General features: G+C 48.3%; 1 protein-coding gene across 1 annotated transcript in view; it reads left to right on the forward strand.

The window, feature by feature from the left end:
* GRIK4 (glutamate ionotropic receptor kainate type subunit 4) overlaps nt 1-23,318 on the forward strand; it is a 201,699-nt gene that overhangs the window by 161,577 nt on the left and 16,804 nt on the right. Inside the window, exons 15-19 of the mRNA XM_017865557.1 lie at nt 4,009-4,118; nt 7,844-8,017; nt 12,172-12,337; nt 13,700-13,925; nt 18,580-18,708. Of these exons, the coding sequence (XP_017721046.1) occupies nt 4,009-4,118; nt 7,844-8,017; nt 12,172-12,337; nt 13,700-13,925; nt 18,580-18,708 (805 nt within the window). The remainder of the gene's footprint in view (nt 1-4,008; nt 4,119-7,843; nt 8,018-12,171; nt 12,338-13,699; nt 13,926-18,579; nt 18,709-23,318) is intronic.

Here is a 23,318-nt window from a genome sequence, read left to right on the forward strand (position 1 = left end):
TCCATGGATAGCCCCACTACTATCGTGCAAAGGACCTACACACACCAGGATTGTGGTCAGTTGATGACCAGCCCTTTGCATCTCTCCCTCCGTCAAAGAGCATCAGGGATACTGATTGACGGTCAGTCTGATGCACAGTACAAATGTCAAGGGAGCTAATTCTAATTTTGCTGCGGTCTAATTTTCAATTTCATCAGCAGAGCTTGACCTGTCTCCAACATTCGGGGCATAGACTATATATAATCACCAATCTACTTCCAAAGTGGTTGTATTCACCGGAAGGAACTGGCCAACTCACAGTCAACAGAAACGTGTATAAATCAATACAAACATCTATAAATACAGCAGAGTCACAATAAATGGTGATGGGTATAAATAAATAATGTTCAAGAGTACTCTAAGAGGGTGTGTAGGTTGAGAGTTTGCTGGCATTGGGGAGAAGGCGTGGGATTAATTAGGGAATTTATTGAAGTAAATAAAGATGTGAAGATGAAAAGGAGAGGAAGATGCAGTACAGCTGCCATTTGAATGAAGGAGAGTGTGGCATGCCTATGGCACAGCTTGATGAATGAGCACCAGAGAAATTGAAGCCATCACCAATGATTTGAGCGAGGCACTTAACCTCCCTGGGTCTCAGTTCTTCCATCTGTCAGTATGGAAAATTGGGTATTGAAATCAAGAGAACATAGTGAAGCACTTTTAGTTTTTCAAAAGAAAGGCATCACCGTCATACCTCCTTTGGGCTAAGGAAAATCAATTATTTGGAAGAAATGCCTATGGCATGTGACACCTGACTTGCCCCAAGCGCCAGTAACTCATGTCTTTTGGGAAGAAAGTGATCTAAACCATCCACATAGAAAAAAATGGGCTAGGCGCAGTGGCTCAAGCCTGTAATCCCAGCACTTTGGGAGGCCGAGACGGGCGGATCACGAGGTCAGGAGATCGAGACCATCCTGGCTAACACGGTGAAACCCCGTCTCTACTAAAAAAAAAAATACAAAAAACTAGCCAGGCGAGGTGGCGGGCGCCTGTAGTCCCAGCTACTTGGGAGGCTGAGGCAGGAGAATGGCATAAACCCAGGAGGCGGGGCTTGCAGTGAGCTGAGATCCGGCCATTGCACTCCAGCCTGGGCGGCAGAGCGAGACTCCGTCTCAAAAAAAAAAAAAAAAAAGAAAAGAAAAAAATGGTAGGCACTCAGAATCTTGCAAGAAACATACTTCTCTTTGGCATCATAGAAACAGCATGGATTCAGCCTAAGCCAAGGCTGTATAAGCCCGGACCCAGATCTCAAATGACTGCCCATTCCTTGTTCTTCTGGTTGGCGTCAGTCAATCACAAGTAGAATCAGATGTTGCCTTGCCAACGTGACTGGTATGTTTCTGGGGGAGCTTTGTTCATGTCTTGGTTTTTGTTTGTGTGATGTTCTTTGGTCTCTAGGAATTTTTCCCACAGCTGTGCATCATTCCTTATCACCCTTAACCAAATATGGCAGCTTTAAATAGTGCTGTCATTTTCCTCAATTTCACCTGTTGTGATATAATCAGGTATAGATTTCTGACATTGAGCATCTAATGGGGTTTCAGATTCAGAAAGCAACAGTAATAGATTTTTCAGTTGAGAGACAGATTGAAACAGTCATAAGTGACAGGGCACGTGGAATTCATGCACATTTGCTCAGAGAAACTCTGGGGTCAAAAAAGACCCCAGGAGTGGACCACACTAGTGATTTCTATTGCGGTAGGTGTATAGGCATGATCGGCTCCTTTACTGATTCCAGACTCTGTATATGGATCCTGCCCTCTCTGTGTCTTCCTGTGTCTGCCTCTGGCTCTTAGGATGATGAAGGAAGCACAGTCAAGCCGTGATGGACACAGGAATGATTAACTGGGGACCTGGATTCTGCTGCTCTGGAGTCCTTTGCCTTCTGTTAGAGGATTTATGTAATGATGGGATGAGACAAGCTCAAATGATCTCCTCATTCTTCTCCTGTTCCCTTCCCTAAGTTACTGGGTTTTGTCCCCCAGTTGTTTCATTTTTCCAATAATACCTGAGTGTTGTCTGCAGACTGAGCATGGATCCACAGTGGGTCAAAGAACTTGCAATTGGTATCAAAGGGCAGTTCCGTGGTCTGAGCCCATACTGTGAAAGAAAAACACTTTCAGATAGACCATATGAGAGGTCATTGTCATGCTGCCGAAAGGCCACAGTGCCCAAGAACAGCTATTGTTTTTGGCAGAGGATGAGTATTCGCGTCCTCTCTGTGTACCCTCCAGCTCTTGTCCCAAAGAGGAAAGTAAAACTGCACCGCAGGTAGAAGGAAACACAGTGTGCCCACTGGCTCCCTAAGAAGGAAGGGAAAAGCATCCAGAAGAGGAGCTGGAAATCACCCATGATGGGGGCTATGCAGATACAACAGGAGCGTGCAGAACTGTCTGCTCCCACCTGCCTCAGATGCGGCCGTGGAAACAGCTATTGTTACTTGGAGTTTCTCAGCTTCTTCTAGCTTCCTCTGAATAATGAAAGCTCAGAGGGCTGGTTGAGTTTAGCTCGGTATTGGCATAGGGAGTTCCCTTTTGTGTTTCTGGGAACCCCAGTGTAAAAATGACATACCTTGATAGTGACAGTAGGTTGCGCCATGGCCGATATGATCTTGAGCTTAAACGCTGACCTGTTTAACGCTGACCTGTTCATAGAACCCTGAGCTTAGTACTGATTTTCAGTCCTATCCATGGACTTCCTGGATTTCTGCCCTCATAGAATCATAGTGTTTTCCATTTACAATAGTCCTTAGAGCGCATCTAAGTCCAGTGGTTTTATAGTAAATGAAAGAAACCAGCCTGGGACAAGACAGGGTAGCAGCACGGGGCTGCAGAGAACGTGCCCTGTCTCCAGTGGGCAGCCCACACTCAGCTTCAGCCAATTGGGAACTTGGACTCAGTGGTGCCAAGATCGCCCCATTTTTTAAAAAGCCAGAAATCTAGATTTGTATGTGAAGTTACCTAATTATTTAACGCTAGCAACTAATACAAACGAGGTAGATGCTACAGGGTAAACCAAGTCTGTGGGCTGTATGCGTCCATAGGCCACTGGTCACCTCGGATCATAGTCACCTCGGATCTAGTCCCACTCCAACTGAGGCCAGAGAGGGGTGGGGACTTGCCTGAGAGCACACGGCTAAAGACTTGGAGCAGATGACTTGACTCCATCCTTCTCATTCCCTTTTGTTTCCCCGTGAAGAATGGTGGGGAGCTTGGCGCCCAGGATTCCATTCCTGGCTCCATCGTCTGGCTCACAGGACTCTGGCCAAACTCATCCCTGGCCTTGCAACGTGTTTTCCCACAGCGCAGTGGTGTGAGCCCTGGGCTTTGAGTCAGGAAACATGGGCTTGTTTGGGTCCCGGCTCTTCCACTTACATGCTGTGGAACCTTGGGCACATCTGTGACTGCCCTCGGCTTTGGCTTCTTCACTTGTAAAATGAGAATAATAACTTATGCCTCCCAGGACTGTTGTGAGGTTGACAGGGGACGGTCTCACTGTGTGAGATCACCCCGCAAACAAAACCCGGAGATTCCGGTTGTATTAGCATCCTTGTGAAAAAGATGTGAATGTCTAAGAGGGATGCTGTGGTCGAATCCAGCAGTGCAGACGGCAGCAGCTCAAAGGTGCTCCCTGAGTCCATCCTGGACCCCCATGGAGGACACAGGGTGGTACTTCGGAGCACTGAGGGTTGTTCCTCTTTGCCAGCACAAAGCCTGCCTCATCCCAGGAAGTGGCATGGCCCCTGCTGCTGTTCTGTGTCACCTGCTGAGGTCAGGGCTGGGTGGTGGTGTTTGCCCAGCCTGGCTACACCCTCATTCCCAGTGTCATTTAAACCAATCACCCAGAACCCAGAGAAATGGGACCTGGGGCCAGACCCATACTCACTACCTCCTCTGCCCTGCCCTGCCTGCCCCAAGGTCATTTTGACTGAATGTGTGCGGTGAATCTTGTTTTTCTCTCCATTTCCAGGGACGCAAACCCGGCTATTTCTCCTTCCTGGACCCATTTTCTCCGGGCGTCTGGCTCTTCATGCTTCTAGCCTATCTGGCTGTCAGCTGTGTCCTCTTCCTGGTGGCTCGGTATGCTCCTCTTCCCTTCCCTGTCCTCACACCGCCACCTCGTGTTCACCTCTGGGAACTGCATGGGGAGGGGGTGGGGAGGAGGAGAGGAGTGGGTTGGGAAGATCTTGGTGCCAAACTAGAGGGACAGGAGAAGGACTGGGGACCTGAAATGCTCTCTGCCCCACTGTCGACCTCACGCTGCCCATCCAAACATTCCCCACTGTGCACGATGCAGACAGGTGGCTTGGCTTCTGCACCTCTGCCTCCTGTCCCTCCCACTTCCCCCCAGAGCCCCACCCAAGCCCCCTGCTTGTGTAGGAGCCCTGGGAACAGAGGAGGGGTGAGGGTGGCAGGAAGATGACTCTCATTAAGCACTATGCATTTGGCTGCCCTGGCATCAGTCATTGCCACAAAGGATCTGCCACAAAGTGCTGAATGACAAGAAACAGAGCCTGCGAATCTGGACTGGGGGCACTGGGGACTGCAGTGGAGCAGGCCAGGGAGAAGGCCTCCTATGCAGACAGCCTGGGTCTGCCTCTGAAAACACAGCTGCCTTGTCAAATGCGAACCATGGAGGCTGGTGGCAGGAGGCAAGGAGACGGGATGGAAAGAGGCGTTTTCAAGAAGTGCTGAGTTGAGACACATGGGCCGGGCTTGGAAGTGGGGAGAATAAGCCCTGCCTGATCTGCAGGAAACCAGGGGCTGCCCTGGCCCTATGGAAAAACCCGAGGAACAGCCTGAGGCTGTGGCCTCCCAAGAATGTGCACAGAAAAGGTAGTTTCGCTCGAGGCCACAGGCTATTGGACCAGCCTGAGCTGCAGGAGAGCCAGCTTAACCCTCCAGAAGTGGAATGAGCCCTGGTGGCTCCCAGGCCACTCACTCAGGTCCCTGGTGCTGCTAGCCCTCCACTTACTGCAGTGGAGGCTCACAAAGGGCTGTTATATGGGAGCCGAGAGCTACTCGGGAGGAGCTTCTGGAAATCTGTCCGTGGCTCTGTTTGCAGGTGTCTCCTCAGTTATTACCTTTGCCTCCAGGCCACAGGGGCAGGGCAGACCGTGTTAGAGTGCACATCCCATCTCTGTGGCGTGGGTGGGTCTTCCCCGAGGGCATGTTCATTCACTGGATTGAGGGGGCACTCGGGGATGGAGCTGCTGCACGGTGAGCCCTAGGGAACCACGGGCTACCTAACCCCTGGGGGCACTTCCTAGCCTGCCAGAGAAGGGTTGCATCAACCTGTCTGCACATACCTCTTCCAGTGGAGACCAAGGTCCCCAAGATCAGGAAGGTCTTTGGGGCCAAGATGCAGCCAAAAAAGACAGGCTTTGCTGACAACCTGGTCATTTTCAAACGTGGCAGAGTTTGCTGCTCAGGTGCCACCAACCCCTCTCGGGCCTGTAGGCATGGCCACTGTTGAGTATCTGCTGTCAGTGACGGCCTACGAGACGGGGAGCTAGCACGCTGTCTGACACTTCACCTCTCCACTTTGCCACACTGCTGCCGCGTTAGAAGGCTGTCTACGTGAGCCCTGGCGCCACTGCTCTGTAATTCACATTTGCCCCTTGGATGTGAGCCCTTGTGTGTGGCATGCCACAACACTCAGGTCACCTCAAGGGCCCTGAAAAGTCCTGGGGCTTGGTAAGCAGATACATACACGCCTGCTTCAGCACGCCTGCAGCAGCCTGGAGCTTTCAACCAGCCCTGGGATGTTACACTGCCCCCTTCCCTCCCCTCCACATCCAAACACATTCCCTCCAGCATCTAGCATCACGGAAAGGTTAACAGAAAATGTGCTAAAGGGCTAACCATACGGCCTCTCTCTCCTCACTACGCGCACACACACACGCACACAATACTGGAGTCTAAGGTATTCTGTCTTAAGGTAGTGATTTTCAAACATGGTTCTATGGACTGCAAAGGCTCCTGGGAGCAACCAGAGCCTTTAGGGGTGAAATGACAAGAGACTGGGTCCCCAACTCCTCCTCATCCAGACCAGCTCTACTGTTATTTCTTATATATTGTACTTCAGGGTAAGATTTTACAGGGAAAAAAAATGTCTGAAAACGACAGCTCTTTGGTAGCCATTGCCAAGCGAGCTGACTTCAGAGTCCCGTAGGGAGCTTTTAGACATTTGAATTCTCCGGTCCCATGAGCTCAGAATCTCTAGGGGAAGGGCCTGAGAATCTGTATCTTTGAAGTTCTGCAGATCCCACCAATGGTCCGTAGGCTTGGGAGCCAACAAAGTGGGGCACCAGAGTGCCAGCCAGCTCCTCAGGACCCGCACAGAGGGACAGAGCACATCTCACAGGTCAAGGGGCCAATGCTGACACGTTTGTGTTGTACTCGGGGGGGTGGGGCAGGCGCAGATGGAAATGGGAGGCAGCGACAGTAGGAACACCAAGTGCACATCAGGCCGGGTGCAGGAAAGAGCAGTGTGAAGATAACACCGAGCATACAGCACCCCACCCGCCCTGGGGGGTGCACACCTGTGCATACTGTTTCTCTCGTCAGAGCTGGAAGACTTTGAGTACAAAATGGGCCAGGGCTGCAAGCATGTCCCTGGCGGGCGGGGGAAGAGCAGGCATTCTGGGCATCAGAGGGGCCATTCAGAGAGACGCCAGTGGTGCAGCTGAGAGGGAAAGCAGGGTAGTGTCTGCATCTCACCCCAAGGCACAGAGCTTAGAGCAGCCCTTCTCAGCCCCATGCGTGCATTACAGTCACTGGGGAGCTTTAAGCAAACACTGATGCCCAGGCCCCACCTGAGCCAATGAAACCAGAATATTTGGGAATGGAACTCAAGCAGCAGCAATCTTTTTTTTTTGAAAGCCTCCGCGGAGGTCTGAAACACAGACAGGGGATAGCCTGGCTTTAGACACCAATCAGGCCAGTGGCTCTCAGTGTGGACACTGGCCTGGTGGTGTCAGCACCATCTGGGACTTGGGAATTCTTAGGCTTCACCCCAGACTTACCGATGCAGAAGTTTTGGGGCTGGGCCCAGTCATCTGTGTCAGCATACCGGCGTGGTGGTTCTGAGGTAGGCTAAGGCTGGAGGACCACTGCTCTAGGCTGGGGGTCTTCAAACCGTAGTTCTCATCACCCTGTCAGTGGCAGTGACAGAACAAGCAGCTTCCCAGCCTGTCCACCTCTTGACACTCCTAGCCTCAAGTGCTCCACTTTCATCTTTTTTTTTTGAGACAGGGTCTCACTCTGTTTGTCCAGGCTGGAGTACAGTGGTGCGATCCTGGCTCACTGCAGCCTTTACCTCCCGGGCTCAAGTGATTCTCCCATCTCAGCCTCTTGAGTAGCTAGGATTACAGGCACGCACCACCACACCTGACTAAATTTTTTGTATTTTTTAGTAGAGACGGGTTTTCGCTGTGTTGCCCAGGCTGGTCTCGAACCCCTGGACTCAAGCAATCCGCCTGCCTCGGCCTCCCAAAGTGCTGGGATTACAGGCATGAGCCACCACACCCAGCCATCCTCTATTTTGTATTTTGGTGTTCCACATCAGAGTTTATTGAGGGTAAAAATGTCTCTTTGATTAAAAAAAAGTTTGAGAACCATCAACCCAATTCAACCTGCTTCATTTTTTTTTTTTTGGTTGTGAAACTCCAAGTCCAGCAAAGGGAAGTGGCTTGGTCAAGGCCACAGGCCAGTCTCAGAGATGAGACCAGCCAGAAGAGCCTGCCCATGTCCCTTCACACCCCGCCTCCGTGGCACTAGTATATGTTCCTTTTCTCCCACAGGTTGACGCCCTACGAGTGGTACAGCCCACACCCATGTGCCCAGGGCCGGTGCAACCTCCTGGTGAACCAGTACTCCCTGGGCAACAGCCTCTGGTTTCCGGTCGGGGGGTTCATGCAGCAGGGCTCCACCATCGCCCCTCGCGCCTTATCCACCCGCTGTGTCAGTGGCGTCTGGTAAGGCCCCAGGCAGAGGTGAACCAGGCCAAGTGGGGTGGGGACACAAAAGGGGCCGTCTGATAAGCCGGCTCTAGCTGCTAGAGCCCCAGAGCCTCTGCCTCTTACAGCAGACCCACGCAAGGAGCCGAGTGCTTTCTGCCAACTCAGAAGCTTGGGGCAATGGATGGGGCCTGCTCTGTGCCATTTGGTCCCCTTCCCCTTACTCACTCTCTGGGGTCTGGATGCAGACGGGAACAAAGGGAGGAAGGGAGAGGAGGTGACAAAACAGCCTTGATGAATTTCAGCAAAGCAATGGTAACTTCCTGACCTGAAAATGACCTGAGGTTTGAGAAGGCATATGCAGATGTATGCAAATATGAGCCTGCTGGCAGGAAGTCCCTGCAGTAGGAAGCCAGCCTGGCTGCCACATCACGCCCCCTCTACCAGCCTTCTGAGGCTTTGGGTCTCTGCCCCTGGCTCTGGGGGCTTGCTGACCTGTTCATCTCAGTAGGTGTGGGAAAATGCAAACTCTTGTCGTTCAGAGTTGAGCAAATGATTCAATGTGTGGGAAAGCTCTTTGAAAACTTGAAAGTGCTATATAAACATATGGACTGGTCATTGTTATTAGACCACTATGGGGGCAAAGGAAAAACAAAACGAAACAAATGTGTGTGTGTGTGTATGTATATATGTGTGTGTGTGTGTATATATATTTATGTGTGTATATATATATATTTATGTGTATATATATATATATTTGTGTGTATATATATATATTTATGTGTATATATATATTTATGTGTATATATATATTTATGTATATATATTTATGTGTATATATATATATGTATATATATTTATGTGTATATATATATATGTATATATATATATATAGCCTGGAGAGGCACATTTGCAGAACACAACTTTTTTGATCCTTTCTTAAAGATCTGCTGTGGGTTTGGCTGCCATAGCGTACAGGACTTATGACCTTGGTTCTCTCCCTTCCTTCTCAGCCTGTTTAGCCAAAGGAAAAGGACAGGTGATGTTTCCACCCTTGAGTACTGGTGCCCAGAGTGGGTGGTCTGGACAGAATTACCGGAGGAGCCACTGGGCTGTTAGGAAGGTGAAAATGCAGCTAAGACAGCCACGCCTTCCTGTCTGGGGTTTCCATTTTCCCTGATAAACAACAAATGTAGCAGGATTTAAACTTGGGCGAGATGCTCGCCTATTACCAGATAGTTTGGCGATGTCACTGAGTAGATCACCATGGAGAACGGGAGCTCAGGTCCCCAGGAAGAAGGATGGACAGTCCCAGCAAGGAGAGTCACGGAAGTCCCACAACATCCGGGAACCTGGGCAGAAGCCCTGGGAGAGGAGCATGCCAGGATGTTCATCTCCCTGGGGCTTTTCCTTCTGGGGAGTGCCTGCTCACACGGATGGATGCAGCTAGGGCCCCACTGCCCACTTCATCCGCTTGTCAGCTCCACCCTTACCCCAGGAAATCCCTCCTCCAGGACCCAGCCGTCCTGCAGGTTGCCCTGTCCTGAGGGGAGGACTCAGCGCTGCTTTAAATAGCTGGCCGCAGGTGGCTTGGTCACTCTGTTCCAGAGCGTGTGTGGGAAGGGGCTCAGCACAAATGTGAAGCCGCTGTGACAGGCCTGTGCCAGCCCCGACTCCAGGTGGTCAGTGCGCTTTTCTCCCAGCACACTAACAGTTCCTAGTTCTTAAATCAGGGCCTCGGTTTGGTCCGTTCCGTGGAGGAGTAAGGGGTCAGAAGACAGGGCCATCGTGGCCTACCTTGACCTCCTCACCCAGAGCATGAGATAGAAAACGCCATGTCGCTGGAGAGAATGCCAGTTTGACAACTGAAAATGCCCTTTGACTCGGGAGCGAGGCTCCACTGACCCCTCCGGAAGCGGGCATCATTCCCTTTCTCAGCAGAGCCGATGGGCTTGCACTGAGCCGCTTGTGCCCTCTGACCAGTTTCCTTGGGACCAGTGGCCTAAGTAGCCAGCTGGGGTGTAGCCAGAGTGTAGCCATCTCTGAGTCATGTCCACACCTAGGGCTCATTAACCCCCAGCACACGCCACCACAGCTAAGCAGCTGCAGAGCGCTGGCTTCCTCCTGGGGACCGCCCTGCCCCAGGCCTCTTCTTAGGGATGGTCATGAGAAGCACCTTCCAATAGGGGAGAAGAGCTGAAGCAGGAGAAGGGAAAGCAGACCTTGGGCATAGAGGGGCACCTGCTACTCACAGGTCACAGATAGGGAAGGCAGAAGGAGGCAGCCAGGTGATTTTCATCCCATTTTCAGTCTGATGGTCTCTCTAGACATTTCTCTATATCTCACATCCCTCTAGTCCTTTACAGATTGCTGATCACTCGTGATATATTACTTCATTTTATCTCACAACTCTCCAGCGACAGGCAGAGCAGGCATGATTATCCCCACATATTTATTAGACAAGTAAATGAGCTCAGCGTAGGTGAGTGGTTTCCCCACGGTCTCACAGTGGAACACAGCCAGAACCAAAACCCAGTTCACTTGCCAGTGGTCTGCCAGGTAGACGTGCCCATCGAGTCAGAGGAGGCCCCTGTTGCTTCACTCCTGGGGAGGCAGCCAGCAAGAGCTCTTGGTCACAATGGCAAAAAGGGCAATGGGACCTGCTGCTCTTGAAAATCGACCCAGCAGCAGCAAGTTGCCGAGTTCTGTGTGTTAATCGTATGCATCCATCATCAGTGTCTCTATAATGGATAAAGCCTCATGAACTCAGGCTCCACTGATTCAGAATTTGTGATTCTCCATCCCAAACTGTGCTACGATCTCTCTCTGAGCCCCTTGGGATTGGGATGTAGCTCCATACTGTTGACCAGATGGGAGAAGGCTTGTTTAACCCACTAAAATGAACACACAGGTTTTAAGGGATTTAGGATATATGCTGCCTGAGCTGCAAAATTATTCTAATTTTAAATGAGTTCTGTCGATTCAATAAAACAATCTTCTAATTTGAAATGGCATGACCATTGTGAGAGTATTTTCTAATTCCAGCCTTTCAGCAGTTCAAAGGTGCTTTTCACCAGGTCATCTTTACTAAAGATTTTCTGTTACAATTTACAGAACTGGTTTTAAAATACAAATTTTATCAGATGGCACAGGGGCTCACGCCTATAGTTCCAGTTCTTTGGGAGACTGAGGCAGGAAGAACTCTTGAGCCTGGGAGTTCTAGGTTGCATTGAGCCCTGATTAAGCCACTGCATTCCAGCCTGAACGACAGAGCAGGACCCTGTCTCCAAAAAAAAAGAATTTATCGGCCAGGTGCGGTGGCTCACACCTGTAATCCCAGCACTTTGGGAGGCCAAGGCAGGTGGATCACAAGGTCAAGAGATGGAGACCATCCTGGCCAACACAGTGAAACCCCATCTCTACTAAAAATACAAAAATTTGCTGGGCATGGTGGCACGTGCCTATAGTTTCAGCTCCTCAGGAGGCTGAGGCAGGAGAATTACTTGAATCCGGGAGGTGGAAGTTGCAGTGAGCCGAGATCGCGCCACTGTACTCTAGCCTGGCAACAGAGTGAGACTCCATCTCAAAAAAAAAAAAAAAAAAAGAATATATCAATGTGTTACTTGGCAGGTTGCTTCACTTCTCTGAGCCTCAATTTCCTCACCTGTAAAATTGGGATAAGAATTTTGCCTTCCTGAGCTGTAGGGATTAAGTGAGATAGTGGATGTAGCTCATGGTAGATGATCAGTGCCTGGCAATGCACATTTGAAGGTTGGCTTCAGCACGAGGAGGCGAGGAAGCCCTCCTGCTCTAGCTCTGAACAGAGCCCTTGGAGCTGGCACGCGCAGCTCATTCACTAGCTCATTTCTCACAGTCTCCAAAACTGTCTCATGTGCATGGACTATACCTCTTCTGAATAATAACCCAATAATCATCTCCTTTAGGAAATAAGAAAAACAAATCAGCTGTCTTCTTCCAGGCAGTGCTCACCAACTCGATTCATTTCTGTTGACATCATATGCCCTGCCTCCTTTCTCTTCCCCCACTAAGCTGAAAGCTCTTTCAGAAGAAAGATGCCTGGTCTCTCCCATGTCACAGCAGGACTGGGGTTGGGGGCCAAGACTCCAGGGAGTGCCCGGGCAATGATGACTTCCTCGTCTTTTCCTACATAGGTGGGCATTCACGCTGATCATCATCTCATCCTACACGGCCAACCTGGCAGCCTTCTTGACCGTGCAGCGCATGGATGTGCCCATTGAGTCAGTGGATGACCTGGCTGACCAGACCGCCATTGAGTATGGCACAATTCACGGAGGCTCCAGCATGACCTTCTTCCAAGTAAACCCCATTTGGTTGCTCACCAACATCGGGAACTGGGCAGAATAAAGTTGAGATGTTTGTCTGCTGGAGATAAAAACATCTCTCGTCATCTCATTATCTCTTTTGAACATATAGTTTGGAGGTCCACATGGGGTTCATTTATCTGCTGCTCCACAAAATACACCTGGAATGAGGTCCCAAAAGAACTTTGTGTTAATATCAGCCAGTGCCAGAGTGGTGATACTTGAGATGATTTTAGGTCTAATGTGGTGGAACCATTTTTTCATTGCCATAGTTTCATGTTTATATTAATGGCCATTAGAAAAAATGTGTATATATGCAGTGAATCAAACTTGTAGTTTTATTTGTATTACTGCATAGAATGAGGTTAACGTATACATTTACATTTTAACAAGTGATTTAAATCGTATAGGTAGTATTTAGAGCAAGATTCATACATGAATGACTGAAGTTTGAGGAACACCAGCTTAAGACGAACTGGCTTCATTGATTCCAGACTTGATAGGTATCAGATAGGGACCTGTTGGCTTCTTTGAGTTTCCCTTGCAAGGCTCAGGAGAAAGCCCTGCCACAGCGATGTGTTTGCCGTCAGGCAAACTGATTGATCACCAAGACTGACAGCCAGACCAGATGGAATAGTGGTTTTCATGTGCCTCAAGCTCTCTTGGGAAGCACGTTTCTCCTGGGGTTAAAAGGTGTCTAACCAACCTAATATCCAAGAAGTTCATTTTCACATGAAACAAGTCCAATGCCTTCAGCTTTCTGTTTTCCAGGCAAGTCTCAGTGCCTACTGGCACAGAGAGCGGTGAAGTCATCGTGCAAACACAGGGTTTGGATAGACCCCCAGAGTTCTCTGACTTGTTATTATTTGTAACACAGCAGCCAGCTTCGTATATGTGATGGATCAACTGGTTTAGGGTGCATAGAAAACAGCGAAACTGCTTCTTCAAAGGGTATCTCTGTATAGTCCTAAATGAACCTAAGTTCACTGCCCCAAATTGAGGGACAAGGAAGGTACCCAACCAGAATTTCAGTTCTGCCGGAAAATGGAGGTTGGCAGTAGAAGAGCTCTTGAGGGTAGATGAGGCAAAACCGATTACCAAATCAGGGCCCTAGCGTCCTGTTGCCTCTTCATCTTTCTATAAAAGGTATCAAAGGCACAACTCCCTCCTCTGCCATTACACAGTGACAGTGAACATCTTGTGTTGAGAGACAGAAAGGGAAAAGGTTCTTGTCTGTGATCAGCGGGTAGAGTAGAGGAAGGGCCAGCATCTTAAGGTGCACTTTGATTCCCTCTCTTTTTAAACCAACGTTTCCTTCCTCTTTTCCCAATCCTGCTTCCTTTTGTTCTTTTCCCAGAATTCCCGCTACCAGACCTACCAACGCATGTGGAATTACATGTATTCCAAGCAGCCCAGTGTGTTTGTGAAGAGCACAGAGGAGGGAATCGCCAGGGTGTTGAATTCCAACTACGCCTTCCTCCTGGAATCCACCATGAACGAGTACTATCGGCAGCGAAACTGCAACCTCACTCAGATTGGGGGCCTGCTGGACACCAAGGGCTATGGGATTGGCATGCCAGTCGGTATGCGGGAGAGGAACAGCCTCTTTGGGTAGCTTTGTCCAGACAGGGTCAGGGTAGATCAAACCACTGAATGCAGCATTGAATCCAGTAACCCCTGTTGCTAGAACCAGTTTAACAGTGACTTTAGGTGGGCATTCTAAAGTTGTTTTTTTTTTTTTTTTAAAGCAAACACACATATTTCTTTTAATCAATGACCAGTGTTCAATCCTTGATTATTAAAGAGTTAGTTGATTAGGTACTGATTGATTAACTAATTTAAAGGGCTAATACTAATTATTAAAGGGCATTGATGCCTTTGGTGTGTATTTAGGCCTTTTGTTCTTCTTCTTGCTTGCTACCCCTTGGCCATTTCTCTGTTGATTGCTATCACTACTAGCAGTGGAAAGAAGGATGAGATGGTGAAATTCAAATCAGTTAATTTTGCTATTTGTTAGCATCACCAGTGAAAAGTTTACTTCTAAAGGAGACGGCCATGATTAGATGAAATGGCTTTCAAATTATTTGTGGATTTCACTGATCCATCTACAGTAGGTTGGTGTGGGTCATTGAGAAGGGGCAGGAACGCTCTGGTGTTCGGCCTGCTGACTGGGTGTCACCCCGTCTCATTCTATTAATAGGAGGGTAGAGATGTTTGGCTTCCAGAAAGGTATCCTAGCTGTGCTTTTTAAAAGGATATTCACACTTTGGACTTTGAGCCTTCACCTGCTAATGGAACCTCCCCAAGAAGATGAGGAGAGGACATGTTTGGCTGCTGTGGTGATTGTGAAGGGGATCTGAATGTTTCTCCAGCCCCTTCTGACATGCACCCTTCCCCCTCCACACACACACCATAGAGAGCCCCTGCTGTAGAGGGTTGTTCTTGCATGAGGGTGTTCTTGTACAAGGCAACAGGGGAAGAAGCGGGAATCGAGGCCATCAGTCTCTGGGAGAAAATTGGTATATGATATGCTCATCTTTGTATTTACAGTACACATCCCTGTTGTTGATCTTTACCTTAGCTCAAAACTCTGTAAATTTGCAGGATTCACTCACACCTGTGGAGTGTAAAGAGCACAGGCTTGGAGTCAGGCAGACCCCGGGATGTGTTCTAGTTACTGGCTGTGGTACCTTAGGTGCATTCTTTAGCCTCAGTTATCTAATTCATAAAATTAGGTTTCTAATACCTACCATATGGGGTTGGGAGGATTAAACCTCATAATCTAGTTAGGTGCCTTACCTTAGTGTCTCACACTGAGCCTGCCTTGGGGGATATTAGTATCCTTCTCATCTCTTACATGGTTTCCTATGTTATTACATATGTGTGTGTGTGTATATATATATACATATATATAATATATATATATAATATACATATATATAATATATATATACAATATACATATATATAATATATATAATATAATATATATTATAATATAATATAACAGTATATATATAATTGTTGGTATTTATGTTGTTTTGAGACCGAGTCTCGACTGGTCTGTCACCCAGGCTGGAGTGCAGTGGCACTATCTAGGCTCACTGCAGCCTCTGCCTCCAAGTTCAAGTGATTCTCGTATCTCAGCCTCCCGAGTAGCTGAGACCACAGGCATGCGCTACCATGGCCAGCTAATTTTTGTGTTTTTAGTAGAGATGGGGTTTCACCATGTTGGCCAGGCTGGTCTTGAACTCCTGACCTCAGGTGATCCGCCCACCTCAGCCTCCCAAAGTGCTGGGATTACAGGCATGAGCCACCACTATTTGACAAAAGCACATGACTTAAATTCTGATCAGAAACCAAGAAAATGAACATAGGTAATAATATGATTCATCACTGAACTCTGTAAATTATGGCACTAGGAGTTCTGTGCACTGTGAACTGGAGGCTTCACTCCGGGTACCCATAAACCTCCACACCCTCTATATACCATTATATTTCATTGGTGTCCACTAATAATACAGATTATGGACCCCTTTGAGAGATATACTCACTGACATTTTGTTTCAAGATGATAGCATGAACTACAAAATGAACTTAAGGCACACTTTGATGATACTCTAGCAATTTAACAAATTTTACCTAAATTTCAAATGCTTCCAAAGTTTTCATGGAACAAAACGATGGAGAGTTGGGGTAAGACAGACCACAACTCTAGAAATTTTCATCAATAACCAAGGAAAAGTGGAAGGAAATGCGTTTGCTCTATATCTGACATGACACTGTTTTCACATTTTATCTCACTTCATAGCCCCCCTGCAAGATATATATGGTTATTCCCATCCTGGAGAGGACAGACTCAGATTCAGAGCTGATAGATTACTTGTCCAAGGTCATAGAATAGGTAGAGAAGCTGGGTTTGAGCCTAGGATGCTTGTCTCCAGTCCCGTAATTCATTTACCAGACCATGTTGCCAATGGGTCCTATCAGCTAGAAAGGACAGGATAGGTGGGAAGGTCCACTCTGAGCTAGCCCAGCTTCCCACATGAGGCTGGAAAGAACATTACACAGTTCACTGATGAGCCAGGATTTAGGTCCAGCTGGGGGTATGCCCAGGAGATACAAGCATGTATATCATTCTTAAGTGGAATGTAAGAGCCTAACTATGGAATAAGCAACGTGGTTGGACCCAGGAAAATTAAGAGAAACAAGGAACAAGATGGAAAATTAATCAGGTGGCTTAGGAGCTAAGTAGGCAACCAACGAGTAAGCAGAATAGGCCTTTCATGTGGCCCCTGGTGTGTTAGGAGGTTGGGTTGAACATGCCTTGAAACTGCTTGAACTGCCTTGCTGGGCTAGACCGTTCTCTCTAAACCTGGAATGTTCATTAGCCTCACCAGCTAACAGCCTCTGTTAGACAGCTCATTCATGTGTCCATTCACTGCAGATGTGTAATAAGTACTTACTGTATTTGAAGCTCTGCTGGTGTTTGCCCAAATTACTTGCACACATTCAGTGCTGCAGCCTTGGGGTTCGGGTCCAACTATGTGTAAGACGCGTAATAAGTACTTACTCTACATGAAGCTCTGCTGGTGTCTGCCCAAATCACATGCACGCATCCAGTGCTATAGGCTTGGGGTTTGGGCGTCCAAGCATAGTTGTGTCTATAGTAGGGAAGGTTCTACTGTGGAGCCATGGGCTGTTCATGGTTGGAAGAGATCTGGGAGATGTTCTGGTTCCTTGCCTCTTAAAGTGTGGTCCATGGCCCAGCAGCATGGACATCACCTAGGGGCTTGTTGGAAATGCAGACTCTCAGGCCCCACCCCAGGCCTACTGAATCAGATTCTGCAGTTCAGCAAAATCCCCAGGTGATTGCAATGCATGTGAAAATTTCAGAAGCACTCATCTGCTTGTTCCAAGCTTCTGCCTGGTCCTTCACAGTAGCCTTTCTTCTCTGGGGCATCTGTCCACATCCAGCCTTCATAGAGTTTGGGCAAGGAAACTGGGCAGCTTAGTTGTTTTCCAGCCTCTCGGCAGCTTTTTCTTAATAATCTCAGGCCTCAGCCTGTGCTGAGACATTGAGCTTTTCCATGGTTTGATTTAAGCCTGTTTTTGCGATTAAACCTAAATTCTAGAACCAAAGCTCCTTGGCAAAATTGCATTAGAAAAATTAAAAAAGAATGGTACTGAACAGAAAAAAAAGCCTTCTTTTGAGGAGGGAAGGGGGAGTGGGAGAAACAAGGTGATGGACAGGCCAGTGGGTTCTCGTGCGCTCAGTAGGCAGCGCTGAGGATGGGGAACACCTGGTGACCTGATTCTCACACTCTGGTGTGGCTCTTCTCTCACTGATTAGTGACTTCTCTGGATAAACAGTTGTCAGGTGTAATGTAGTGAGAGTTACGAGTGCCTAAGAAATTGATTCACTTATTTATTTTTGAAACGGAGTCTCACATTCTGTTGCCCAGGCTGGAGTGCAGTGGTGCGATCTCGGCTCACTGCACCTCTGTCTCCCAGGTTCAAGCGATTCTTCTGTCTCAGCCTCCTGGGTAGCTGGGACTACAGGTGCGCACCACCACACCCAGCTGATTCTTGTATTTTAGTAGAGATGGGGTTTCACCATATCAGCCAGGCTGGTCTTGAATTCCTGACCTCAAGTGATCCTCCCATCTCGGCCTCCCAAAGTGCTGAGATTATAGGCATGAGCCACCGTGACTGGCCATGAGAAATTAATTTAAATAAAGTAGAAATTGGACACACCTAAGAGGTTTGTGTCACAGAAACACAAACTCTGGCCTCCTGGAGGTGGACTGGATGCTTTGCAGCTAGTGTCCTGTGTGTTGGTGGGCAGGTTGTTTAACCAGAATAGACCATCTTTTTTAATTTAGAAAGTGGTGGTGTCCGGCTGGGGAGGTGGATGGTACAACTGCCTGGAAAGCCTTTCCTTGACCCATCTGGGGGTGTTTGGCCATGGGCTGGATGCGCCAGTCAGCATGGAGAGAAGGGAAGTAGAAAAACCTGAGAACCCTGTGTGAAGCCAGAATGCCCCACTCTCCCAGGGAAGCCTGATGGAGTAGAGAGCAGTGGCCCCATGGGCTCACCCCATCCGCTGCATCTGTCTGTCCCCTCTCGAGGTGAAAGCAGGCAGGGTGGCCAGGAGGTGTGCCGGGAAGGGGAGCAGAGTGACGCCTAACAGGGCATTCACAACCTGTGTCCTGGGCTCTCCTGTGACCCCCGCAGGCTCGGTTTTCCGGGACGAGTTTGATCTGGCCATTCTCCAGCTGCAGGAGAACAACCGCCTGGAAATCCTGAAGCGCAAATGGTGGGAAGGAGGGAAGTGCCCCAAGGAGGAAGATCACAGAGCTAAAGGTAAGGACGTTCAGGGCCATCCTCCTTCTGCCCTAGAGGACCAAAGTAGCTTGTTTCTCATGTTCAAATTCCAGGTACACATAATGACTTCTAGGACCCATCGAGAACTGCCTTGGAAGGAACCTAGGTATAAGCTGGGCTGGCAGGGGGTCAGGTCTGTCCCAGGGTCTTGTGTATCACGGGCACCCAGTGTCCACCTGGCTTCCAAGTCCTAGAGACTCTGCCTCCATGATGCTTCTTGAACCCAGCTGCCTCCGACCCCTAGCACCACAGCTCTACCCCGGCCCGTGCCGCATCATCTCACACCTGTGCAATCACAATCGCCTGGTTTTAGTTTCCTATTCTTGCGTCTCTACAATATATTCTCCACTACTAGATAGAGTGATCCTTTTTAAAAATTTAAATTCGATGTCAGGGTTCCCCTGCACAAACCTTCCAACGGTTTCCCATCCCACTGGGAATAAAATTCAGGGCCCTATATGATCTGTTCCCCTCCAACCTTCCTCTCTTCTCTCTGGTCCCCAAGCCTCCCATCTGGCTCTTCCACCCCAGGGCCTGTGCACCTGCTCCCTCCTCCTGGCCTCTCCTTGAAGAGCTCTTCACTCCTACCCTACACATTTCTCTCCATCACCTTAACCCCACCTTATTTCTCTTCTCAGACCTCATCACTACCTGATATTATATTTCTTATGTATTTGTTTACTTTCCACTTCCTCTACTAGAATGTAAGCTTCATAAGGGCAGGGTTGGTATCACAGGGCTGCCCACAGAGCCGGACATGTGGATATTTTATCGAATGAATGAGCGAAATTTGGCTAAATAGAAAGCAGTCCCTGACTGAGATGTTTGGTTAAGGAGTGTTGAGGGTGCCTGAGCACCCAGGATTTTCTGTAGGGGAACACTTACCCTAGTTTGCCCAGGATGGTATAGTCTTGTTTCTATCTGTTGTAGATCAGTTAATGCCCATTAATTATTTCTAGACAGCTTTCATTCTCAAAGTGGCCTGGTTTAGACCATAAATCATATGGTCACATACCATATCTACTACTCCATCTACTGCAGCCTTGTTAAAATATGCAACAGATTTACCTGTCCATGCTCTGCCTGAGGAAGACAGCTGAGGAACAGAATGAAGGATATCATGTGCTTGTCTTTTCTGCTCAGCATGAATCATTGTCCCTGATGAGACAGTGAATGAATAACTATGTGATTCTCAGTGTCTAAACGTGGATCTCTATCTTGCAAGAAGAGGTCTCAAGAATATGGAGATATGGAGCAAGTATTTTTTATAATTTAAAGGAAATGCTGCCCTCAGAGGAACTGAGTGAGGCCACACACTTCTTGGCTCTTCACTCCCCAAAGGCCAGATCTGACCATGGGGAAAGCAGTGGACATGAATGGATACAGGGCATGGGCAGACCTCATTTCAGTCCCGTCTCCACCGCCTGCGAGTCTGTGAGTTTCAGCACGTTAGTTAACAGCGCTGAGCCCTCATTCCTTTATCTGTAAAATGAGTTCCGTAAGTAACACGCTGTAGGGCTGCTATGAAGGGAGAGTGAAAAAGCACAGAGCTTGGCTCCTCCCCGGGCCCAGTGTATCGCAGCTGTCACTGATCTGCATCCTAGCACCGTACTCTGCTGCTCTCCGAACTTCCGGGCTGTCTGATTCCATCAGCTGCCTGCAGGGGGTTTATTTTCAAGGGTCAGCCGGACATTCCATCAATAGGGGTGTGCTGAGTGACAGTGAGGTGTCCCAGCACATCACTTCACACGCCTGGGAGTAAGAAAGCTCTGCAGACTTACCAGCAAGCATCTTAAAGTGACTTCTGGAAACAAAATTAACTTACTGGAAGCGGTCAGCAAACAATTACTGACACTTGCCAAATTACAGTTAAATGCTAGGGGGTGAAGTGCGGAGATTACTTCTGCTTGTTCAGAGTAAAAGAAAATGGGGGGTATGCAGAAAAAAGTGTCAAGACACTTTTGTGGATTAGATAGAATGAACTAGATTTTGAAGATGCCCAGGACCTCAACAGGTCGACACTGTGGGAGGAGGGCATTGCAGGCAGATAAGCACCTTGAAGACGGATGTGGAGCAGAAGTCAGCGCAGTGGGCAGGGCTGTGTGCAGGGGCTGTGGGTGGTCCAGATGGAACAGAGAAGAATTTGCATTTGGGGAGCTGGATTGTGTAATGGGTTTGTACTAGGGAAGGTGTGGGTAGCAAAATGCTCCTCCACTCCCTCCCCGAAAAAAAGACACATGGATTGGAAACATGTGGCTGGACCTGGAATAGCTAAAATAAAATTGGATTATTGTCAGCATATGTTAATGTTGCTCTGTGATAACAGTGAGCTAAAGGATGGCAGGAAAGAGTGCCGCCTCACCTCCATCTGCAGGGAAACAGTAGTGGTATTGTGCTCTGCAGCTTTCTAAAGTGGAAATGGGGAGGTGAACCTGGGGCCCACAGCAGAAGGACTTTCTGCTTATCGATCCTTCCTCTGATTGATAAGTGAAATAGGAGAAATGTCTAGGTATCTGTCTCCCTAGAAACCCTTGATCTCCCTCTCCCCTCACCACAGTGGGTCGGGGGCCTTCTGTGACTTTGGACAGAGCACTCAACACACTATGCTGCAATCTTGGTCTCCTCTGTTCAGTCGCCGGCACCTTAGACCCAGACTCAGTCTCATTTGCTTCTGTGGTCCTAGCCTCCCCAACAGAGCCAGGCACATAGTAGTTACCCAGTGTTTGTGGGATGTGTGATGAAAACTGCCGCTAGCTGTCAGAAGCTACCAATTGTTGTGTTCTCCTGGGTCATACTAACGTGACTCATGAGACTGTGCTTGAAGTTACTTTCCCCAATAGCCCTCGCACCAGGAGCTGTCCGCTCACAGTCAGTTGTTCCTGCCTCTGAACAGCTGACCAAAGGCATGCGGTGGTGCAGAGGTGCTGGAGAAGAGAGAGGCCTGAACGAGCAATTAAGGCACAATGAGAGGTTTTTATAGTGTCCCCAAGCTGCGAATGTGCCCATCCATCCCTTCTCCCTAAGGCTGAAGGGCTCTTCAAAAATCAACACTTAAGACATTTATTTTCTGTCTGTTGACATTTCCCCCCCCCCCATAGACAATAAGCAACTCAAGGACAGGGACTGTGTCTTATTAATTTTTGTGTCCTGATGCCCAGAACATCACCTGCCATCAGTATTTGATGAAACAATGAACAATTCATTTACAATAGATAAATGAATAGGTGAATGAGCCAGCATCTCAAAGTCCTCCTGACTTTGGAGGAGGAAAAGTCTGGAAAGCCTTATGATTGTTTGCTCGGAAACAGGAGCCCAGCACCCCAAATGTTGGCATGGAAAGTATTCATGTAGCGCTCATTGCTGCCAACAAACAGCATGGTAAACTACTGTGTACCAGGCACTGAGCGAGGCTCTGAAATTACCAAAAGGAACACAACCTGGCCTTGCCCTTAAGAGGCTTAGAAGCTAGAGAGAGGCACAGATAGTTGCTGTAATGGTTGCAGTGTGGGAGAGTTTTAATAGCGGTATAAAGAGAATGTCTGGAAGCCCAGAAGAGGAAGTGATGAATTCTGTGGAATGGTCAGGGAAGGCTTTAAGAGCACATGGCCTGGATCTGGAAGCATCCCTTAGGAATCGCTGCTTTAGGACTGTTGTGAGGCACAGGTGTTACGCTGAGAACTCGGTTTGAATAGCTAGGATGAGGTTGGACTTAAGAGAGAGTTGAAAACTGGGTAAAGGTATTTGGACTGCAACCAGTCTGTCTCACGCATTTTCACAGGAGGAGCCAAAAGCAGAGGAGACTAAATGGGAACTGTTGGGGATCTAGGACATTGTCTAAAGCAGCCTACTTGTTCGGAATTTCCTGAAAGTCTTCTGTTCTGTCCTAAAAATACATGTGAATGTTGCATCTTACTCTGTAATATAGGCATGTTTATTTAATGTAAGAATGTTTTTTCCCACCCAAGCCCTAAGTAAAATCAGTGTCCCAGGAAGATGCCCCAACAGCATGCCACAGCTTTGCCAGACTCCTTGGCACAGCAACAGTGCCCTGGGCTGGATTTGGGAGAATTGGCAGTAGCCATCAAAGGTTCTGGGGTGAGATGTGGCACACGGAAAGCAGGTGTGGTGGGACGGAATTCTGAGCTCTTGCTGGCATTCATGGTCCCAGGGGATGGTTATTGCCTTGGGAGAAACCAAGTCAAATTATTGGCTTTAAGTTCCAAAACAAGTTCTTAAAGCTCACAGCAGACATAATGTCCTTGGAGAGCGAGGTTTTTGATTTGCTAGAGAAGTATTTTGGAATACAGAAGGTTAATTCCTAATAGAATCTGGGCAAAAAGTTGATGCTAGAAGTAGGAGTGAAAAAAAAAAAAAAATAGAAATAGAAGAACCAGGCCACCAACTCTGCAAATCAGATAAAAGGATGCCCTGGCCAGGACAGGAGCTTCTGAGCAGGAAGTGACATGTTAAAATGTGCTTGGTCCTTGCCCTCCTGGGAGCCGGAGCGTGGCAGATAGCACTCCCAGAATTAGCTGGGTATTCCAAGAGTTCTAAAGAGATTTTTACTTGTGCAGGGGCTGTGGGTGGTA

This window comes from Rhinopithecus bieti, unplaced genomic scaffold (genome assembly GCF_001698545.2).
Source record: "Rhinopithecus bieti isolate Rb0 unplaced genomic scaffold, ASM169854v2 scaffold_82866, whole genome shotgun sequence".
In the NCBI taxonomy this organism is placed as follows: Eukaryota; Metazoa; Chordata; class Mammalia; order Primates; family Cercopithecidae; genus Rhinopithecus; species Rhinopithecus bieti.